Genomic DNA, 8947 nt, shown 5'->3' with positions numbered 1-8947 from the left:
TACTTTAATCGCCTGAGCTCAGTTAAATTAATATATTCGTAACACAGGTTGTATCCATACAAAATCCTGATATTGATAAAATAAATGATTTCACTCTTAACCTTGCAGAGCTGGCTGCCATTGTGGCTGTGCTTAACCATAAATCATATTTACTTGTCTGAAAAAGGAGAAACTGTGCAATATTAGCATATATGGAATATTCAAACAACAAATCGAATAAACTCAACAGGCGAACAATTCGAAAATTCTCAAAATTCAATTTCCTTATCATATCAAGCGAGCGGGAAAACGCAAAATCCACAACAACAACAACGCAAAATCCACAAGTAAGCAGATAAAGGAGCAATATAAAAAACAAGCGCAACAACAATTGCAACGCAACAGCAAACCTTAAATACTACCTACATACACGCACACATACAAACACAGCATTGCCTAAGGTACATGAGCCTGTAGACGACATCTAGCAAGAGAGGACTGTGAGAAAACTTTGTGTAGGAGAAATGTGGCATTGAGCGAACTTTAATATTTCAATGTCAAGTTGAAGGGGGCACAAAAAGAAAAGAAAAAACACAGGTAGGGTTGTTGAATAGAATTGGCTACAGTTACTTGGCTTTGATTTTTGAATAGCTTATTTTTGGGGGAAATTTTACAAGAGATTTTATAGATATTTAAGAGGAGATGTTTGAATAAAGCATAGACCTAAAAACAACAATATATGCTCAAATAAGGAGGGGATTTGAGTAACGCATATTGCTAATAATTTTTAGGTTAGTTAGGCCCAAAGCTGTTTTTTATTTTTGGTTTTTTTTGTTTGCTTTTTTTTACTTACAGGTGAAGTAAAAAGTTAACGACATTTTCTCTCGCTTTATTTGGTTGATATTAACATTATAATGAAATAAAAAAAAATTAACGTTGTGATAATTATTTGCATTCTGAGGAATGCTTCCCTCTTCTCAATACTCTCAGAGCCCGTCTTGTAGGATTGGGTACTATAACTCTCAGTAAAGGAGCACAATGAACTACTCAGCAAACAGTTTCTGCTTGGGTGCTACCGTTGGTTTCACCCTTGCAGACACCTGCTTGAGCCAGAGCCGTCTCCCCGCGTCAGCACGTGAGGTGACACCTCCTCAATTACACCGCCGAGATCCAGGACAAAACGAACATAAATCTACTGGACCAGACAGTGTTTAGACCGACAATAAACGACATTCATCGGGATACCATCACCGCCTTCTTAAGCTCCCGACCACCGAATGCCGTAATCAGAGTCCAACCCCCCCTAAAGAAGATGAAGAGCTCCAGCTTCCCCGTGAAACCCGTGTAACACTGGCACTGGCACGTTCTGGATATTGTAGCAGGTTAAACTTCTACTTATCCAGAATTGACCCGGACATACCAAACATATGTCCTGCATGTGAAGGCCCCTCAAAAGCCACTCATCTAACCCCCCCTCTCTCTCTGGACCCAACCTGTCGAAACAGCATATTCCTTGGGCCTACCTTTAGATGAGTTAGACGAAGACGGCCGGTGATATACACCACACTGACAGGGATTGTATTACTGCTACAACAACAACTGGGTACTAAAATATGCAGGTCATGACATCAATAAGCAGGCTGAGGACTGCCTATCGAAATTAGGTGTTGTATCAAAATTTCATGCACCAGAGCCTATTTGCGCTTTTATCAAAGCTCACATAAAGAAAGTTATCAACGACACAAAGAAATCTTATAATACTGGATAGAAAGTGCAGGACAGTGGCAAGTAAAAAGAGTTTATTTTTCCATATAGAATGTCATCAAATAGGATCCAAAACCTAAAACGAACTCAGCACCTTTTTGCGGGTTCATCAAAACTCATACAAAGAAATTTAGCAACAACTGTGAACACAAAGAATTCATACAATGCTGGATGGAAAATGAAGGTCAGAGGCAGCAAAAAAGTTGATTCTTCGAACTCTCACTGGATACTATGCGTCTCATGATGGTCAACGTTATCACTTCAGGAAACTATGATTAGCAGAAACAAGCGTCTGCCGTTTTTTCTAGCTGGACGATTAAGAGAGATAAAGGCCAGAGATAAGGAGAAAAGGATGAGACTTAGTGATCCCATGATCCCAAATCAAAACAAGAGGCTAACGAGTGGAGTGAACCTGGTTTTTCGACTTCGAAACCAGTTCGTGTCTAGAAATTGGCCAAGAAGGTGTTGAGCATCAGGTTTTTGGGATGCGAAAGCAATGTGAATTACTTGCAAACTGGTAAAAGATTAAATTCTGACTATTATTGTAACCTTTTAGACCGGCTGAAGGAAAAAATGCGTGAAAAAATTCCCAGTTTGCAAAAGGAAAAAACTCTTTTTCCTCAGGACAGTGCACCGAGGCAGAAGAGCATTTGAACAATGACTAAAATCCATAAACTACAGTTCGAATTGTAGGCGCATCCACCATTCACCAGCCCACCAGGCCTCTAGCGACTTCCGACTGTTTCTAGACCTAAACAACTGCAGGCGGGGAGGGTGTTTTCCATCAAATGATGAAGTGATAACAGCTGTGGAAGCATATTTTGCAGCCCTTCCAGATTCTCACTTCAGGGATGGAAATCATAAATTGGAATCTCATTGGACCAAGTGTATTGGTGATCAGCGAGAATATAATGAATAATAAAGTGTATTTCAAACCATAAAATTGTGTTTTTCTTATCGAACCGCAAAACTAATTGAACAGCCTAGTATCTCGCAGTACGACGAACCGCACACCCAGGTGATGGGACTCTTAATCCATTGGTGATATGAAACAAAAAGCCTAGAGGAGTGTTTAAACTCATAAGAAGTCTCAAATTGTACGCTCGAGGCCCCGAAAAATTTACCTAACATCTTTGATAGACGGGTGCAAACCAGAGCAAAGTGGAAGAGCTGCGAGACTCAAATCGCTTTGCCGCAAAAAAACACCAAGGAGACCATTTAATGCTTTTCAGTACACTGACTATAGGCAAGATCTGGCTTCTGATCGGTTAGGCACAGTAGTAGATCTGAACGCAAACAAACTGTTGAAGTCTTCGATAAATCGAAAAAAAGTGTTGACGAGAATTCTCTGTACAGCATAAGCAAGTTAGCCATATTTTTGGCTGCCTTGCAAGGCTAGATGATCTTTGTTGTATTGTGTTTTTTACTCTCCCCAATTACTGCCAATTGTTGACCGACAATACCTGCTCGCAACTCAAAAAATACTCAGATTTGGAAAAATATTTCAGCGAACACGCGGCTCTCTTTACTGCTGCCTGCTTAGCCTGAAAGATGCGAAATGAAAGTTTCAGGTGAATGGACGTATTGCCAGGCTGGGTGAGAGTTATGCTCATTCTAATATTTAGAGCCATCGTTTAAAATTGTAGTGGCTGATGTCAAGGCGCTAAGTTGCTATTGGTTTCATACTCTCGGTCTTGCCAAAGCTCGTCGATAATTGATAATAGCACAGGTCAAAGCAAATTTTGAAACAAGATCCAGACCACACTTTTAAAATTCAGAAGAGATTATCGTAGAGGCAAATAAAGACTTTTTACGTATGGGCGTGAGTTGAAGCGGATAAGACTTGTACTTTGAGATGCTGTTACGACCTTGGGGAATAAGTTCGTACCGCTTTTACGGAAGACTTTTATTTAATAATTTAATTTTAATATTTAATTGCCGTTGCTGTTTACAATCTCTTCCCAGCTCTCGACCGATTTGTTGATGCCGTTTTGCCAAAAATCGCTTGTCTGGTGTCAAAGAAGTACAAGGTCCGTTACGACGGATGCTGAGGACCTCCCATTCGAGCTCTTGGAGTGTGGCTTTGACGACTTGTGCAACACGGAGCCTGGCGTTGTCGTAAAGGAGTATGTTTTCTCCATGTCGATCAGGTCCAGGTCAGGACCTTTCCGTCAAATAACCGTGGCATTGTTTTCGATCATTTCCCAGTGCCAGTGCCCTTCCTAGTCGTACCAAACACATATCAGGAACTTCTTTGGATGAAGATCCGGTTAGACTCTCAGCTTTTGTATCGCTCTAGGAGCCACCCACTCCCTTCTTTGCTTCTTATTGATGTATAGACACCATTTCTCATCTTCCGTGAAGATTCTGTACAAAGAGCGATGTTTATGACCGTGTGTTACTCGATGGAGGGCGAGATCCTGAGAATCAATTTGAAGGCGACTTTCTTTATTTTTCCCGTTGAGCTCGTGTGGCACCCAAATCCTCAGGATCCCAATTTTTCTGTAAGTTCTATTGAATGAAGGTGATTGAGAATCGTTTTATGATCGCAGCTCATTTTTTCCGCCAATTCTCGTCTGGTTTGGCGACCGTTCCTCCGCTCCTTCAAAAGTGATTTGAGACGTTCTTCATCGAATGCAGAAGACCTTCCGCTGGGAGAAGTGTCATCGACGTCAAAGCAGTGCTGCCGTTTTTACTTCGTTTGGAAGATTTTACTTCGCTTTTTTCCAAATATTCCACCACTTACTCTTTCGAAAAAATACTTCACTTTTTGCCTCGTTCAAAAAAACACTTCCCTTTTTGCCTGTTTCAACAAAAAAACACTTCACTTTTTAAATACTTTGTTATTTCAATATCCCAATTCATAAATATTTCTATTTCAAATTAATTACCACTCATAGGGTAAACATGAATTTGCTGAACGCTCGAAAACCCTATTAACTATTGTGACTGATTGTCATTTTATTCGCTTTGTTTGCTTGACTTGACAATGTCAATTAATTAGAAGTTGTGCATTTGTATGCATACATACAAACACATTCGAAAAATACCGCTATGTGGCTTCAACTGATTTTACGTTTTGTCTTCATTTGGTTTGGAGTATTTATTTCTCGGAAAACAAGTGCCTCATAGTTTTACAAAAGTTTTCATTCAAATTATTGTATTTTCGTTTCAAAAAGTGTGCTTTAATTTTAATAGCAAAGCATATCGTAACTCTCGTTTTCTTGGGTGTAAAATCATGGATCGGTAAGAAAAAACATTGTTTAAATGTACGTGTGAGACAAATATCTTAAATTGTACGCATTAGTTTTTTAGTCAAAGCAGATGGCACGCAATAAGGTGCAATAAGAAAGAAGCCAACAATTCCAGTGTCTAGTAAATCAGTGTAAGTTGTCGTTAATAATTTGATTGCAAAAACTAATATTTCTAATATTATATTAGTATCAGCTCTTCTGACGAATCAGATGGATCAGCCTCCGAAGATGTGTCCAAAAATTGTAAACAAAAATTCAGTCCACATTGGAAAAATTTACATAGATGGCTTGATACTAAAGAAGGTAAATCGTACTGCGTGATTTGCAAAAAAATCCTTGCAAATAACATAACCAATATTAAAAGACACGGAGAAGGAAAAAGTCATAAAAAAAGGCAAGCACCTTTGCGAAATCAAATTAAGCTGAGCGACTTTAAAGAAAGGTGTTATGCTACCAAAAATGCAATCAAGATAGCTGAATTAAAAATTATACTTTTTTTGTGCATTTACGATTTACCGTTTACACTCATATCGCCTTTAATAGAATAATAAAAAGTGTTGCAGCCAATCCAAATGTAATAAAAGGCGTGAAATGTGGTAGAACAAATACAAAAGAAACCGTAACAAATGTACTACATAAAAATTTTGTTGAAAAGATAAGCGATTGTTTGAGAAATAACAAATTCTCTCTTATAATAGACGAAGCAACAGATGTAAGTTCAGCAAAGTGTTTGGCTTTAGTGGTTCGCTATTTTGATAAAGAAAACGGGAAAATTCGAGATCATTTTTTAAGTTTAATCGAACTTGATAAGAGTGATTCCAAAACAATTTTTGAATCAATTAAAGCTTTTTTTGAACGATTTAAAATTCCCTTAACAAACTTAATTGGCTTTGCAGCTGACAATGCCTCAGTGATGATGGGTCAAATAAATGGAGTGCAGAGGCTCCTTAAAGATATAAATCCTCACTTGTATGTTATTGGATGTATCTGCCACTCTATGCATTTGTGTTCATCGAAAGCTGCTAAGGCCATTCCAAGTAAAATCGAGAATCTTGTGAGGGATATATACCTATTTTTTAATTATAGCAGTAAAAGGCAAAAAGAGTTCGTTGAATTTCAAAATTATTTCAATTTAGAAAACCATAAAATTTTGAAAGTATCTAATACCCGTTGGTTGTCTATGGAAAATGCCGTGTACAGAGTATTGGAACAATGGAAAGCCTTAGTTCATTATTTTCACTTAACAAATTTTGAAAAAAACCATGATATGACAAATGACATACTGACAAATATGAATGATGCAAATAAATGCTATTTGTTTTTTTTAGCATACATTTTGAAAGAAATCAATAAAATTAACTTAGAATTTCAGCCAGAGACTCCACGCTTTCACGTAGCTCTGGAAATGTTGACCCTCTATTTCAAAAATATTTTAAGTAATTTTGTTGACTTAAACCAGTTAATTTTGAAATGTTAACAGTGGATAATTTTGATCAGCTAAGTGTATTTAAACCTTTAAAAGATATTTATCTTGGACAAAAAGCTCAGAGTCTTTTACAAAGTCAGAATTTAACAAATTCACAAACTATTGAAATTCAGCAATATTGTAAACAGTTTTATATAATTCTCTGCAAGCAAATTTTACGTAGAATCGATTTTAAGAACCCAATTCTGAATGCTGTGAAAATTCTAAACCCTCTTTCTTTAGGCTCTAGTTTAATGCCGTTAACCACTTTATTCCCAAATCTTGTAGAAAATGATGAACATCTAGAACTTTTGGAAAGTGAATGGAGGTTACTTATTCTACAAAATCGGTCCGAAGAAGGTCTTGAGAGTTTCTGGAAACAAATGTTTTGCATGAAAAACAGCTTAGGAGATTTAATGTACCCTAATTTAAAAGATTTTGTTGGTGCTATCCTAAGCCTTCCACATAGTAGCGCATCTCCTGAGCGTGTGTTTTCAAAAATGAATAGTATTAAATCGTTTAGAAGAAATTGTTTCGATGTGGGTACAGTGGAGTCCTTACTTTTAGTAAGAGAAATGGTGACTGCAAACGAAATCAATAATTGGGTTCCATCCCATAATATTCTAAGGGAATACAAAAAATCTTAAGAATGCTATATCCTTTTTCAGTATAAAATAATCACCATTTAAATGTTTATTTTTTTTACTTGAATAGTCATTAGATAAAATCTAATATAAAAAATAAAAATTATTTGTACGTCCATTTTATTTCAGTAGTAATATGAAGTCGAGGGCTTTATTCATGTGAATTTATTGGTCTTAAAATTAACTATTTTAATACATATTGTATATATGTAAATGCAATTTTTTATAAACTGAATTTGTAAGCCTTTAGTTTAATCAAATGTCAATAAAATTCATTATATCTAACTATAACTAAAATAAATTTATTTAAGCGGGTTCATTGTCCATAAAAAGTTTTAAACACTTCGAAAATTTCGAAAATACTTCACTTTTTTCGACCTTTCACTTCACTTTTTTTTGGTCGTCCGGCAGCACTGCGTCAAAGTCGTCATTCCCTATTTTTGAACTTTGCAAACCATATCCCTGCTGTAGACTCGCTTATGACATCTTCTCCATACACGTCGCAAATGTCCCGTGCTGCTTCGTTAGCTTTTTGACTTCGATGAAAAGCAAAGAAGAGCAGGTGTCGAAAATGTTGATTTTTGCCTACTGGGTACTCCATTTCTGAGCTTCAAAAATTAATAAAAAATTAAATAACTCAAAAATACAATTAACATAGTTTTGTACAGCAGAAAGAGCTCAACCGAATGAATACTTACCCTTTGCCAAACAACAAACAAATCGTTTAAAAACGCTATGAATTTATTCCCCAACCCAATAATTGACTGCAGAATGGTCCAAAATAAAGTAGACTGTTGTAGAAGTAGTTGTAACTGCTACCATATTTAAAGTCGATAAAACAGGACGACCAATCTTTAGTTGTACAATATGTAGTTATCATCTTAGCTGTACCTCATCTCAGCAGTACCCTTTTCATCCGTGCACATATCAACATTTCCCATTACGAAAATTAAATACGGCCAGTTGAGAAAAAAAGTGTAGAGCTACAAATGTTGAAATTAAGGCAATGGGTTTTCTATATCCTAAAATTATCGATTGTACCTGTATTATTATTACTGTGTATCTACTAATACAGCAGAGAAAGAGTAAAGAAAATAAAGCCAAATAAGAAAGGAGAAGTACGTCCCACAACATTTGTTTAGCTGCAGCTCCGAGTAAAAGGCAATCTGCTATTGCAACAAAATTTCATCGGTATTCATCACATGCGCTCTTTCAACATCATCAATCAATTTTAGCTAGAAGGATTTCCATGTCCTTGCGGCTTACATTAAATTTGTGGGCATTTGTATAGGCTCCTATTGTTTGCATTTTTCTTTATACCAACAAAACTCAGGTGTTTGCTAAGAGAAATTGATAGGCTACTTTACAGATATATTGAAGTAACGAAGATTTGGGATAAATGTATGCATGTATAGAATGAGTGGCATAAGGATAAGGTTACCACATATATAAGGAAATAATTTTTGACTATTTACTTATTTATTATTTTATTTTCTTATAAAAATTTAGTTCACTTACCCCTCCCTTTCGACTTCCCAAATTTAACAACAACGTTCTCCCGCTCTCATCGGAAGTTAGATATCTTGGAGTGATACTTGTCTCCAAACTCCCTTGGAAGCTATTGTACATATTGAAAATCGGGTAAAGAAGGCCAGTATAGCTTCTACTTCTGTAAAACTAATAGGACTATCAATAAGTTCGTGCGGTTTTACAACAGATGGCGTAACTTGATTATTATTCCATCGATCCACATTTCCAAACATTCATTGGAGAGCTACTGTCGTAAGGCACAAACGTCAGTATAAGTTTTTTATTTGAAGCGTAAACAACAATATTTTTAC

At 36.4% G+C, this 8947-nt stretch overlaps 1 protein-coding gene across 1 annotated transcript; it reads left to right on the top strand.

The window, feature by feature from the left end:
- The first annotated feature begins 4981 nt into the window (after positions 1-4981).
- Positions 4982-6768, top strand: LOC128857695 (uncharacterized). Its single transcript, XM_054093441.1, has 3 exons — positions 4982-4989; positions 5541-6297; positions 6751-6768. Exons 1-3 carry the CDS (start codon positions 4982-4984, stop codon positions 6766-6768), a joined length of 783 nt encoding a protein of 260 aa, XP_053949416.1.
- Positions 6769-8947: the final 2179 nt, after the last annotated feature.

This window comes from Anastrepha ludens, chromosome 3 (genome assembly GCF_028408465.1).
Source record: "Anastrepha ludens isolate Willacy chromosome 3, idAnaLude1.1, whole genome shotgun sequence".
NCBI classification, from domain to species: domain Eukaryota; kingdom Metazoa; phylum Arthropoda; class Insecta; order Diptera; family Tephritidae; genus Anastrepha; species Anastrepha ludens.
Note: the sequence above shows the minus strand (reverse complement) of the source record. Positions and strands in the feature narration are given on the sequence as shown.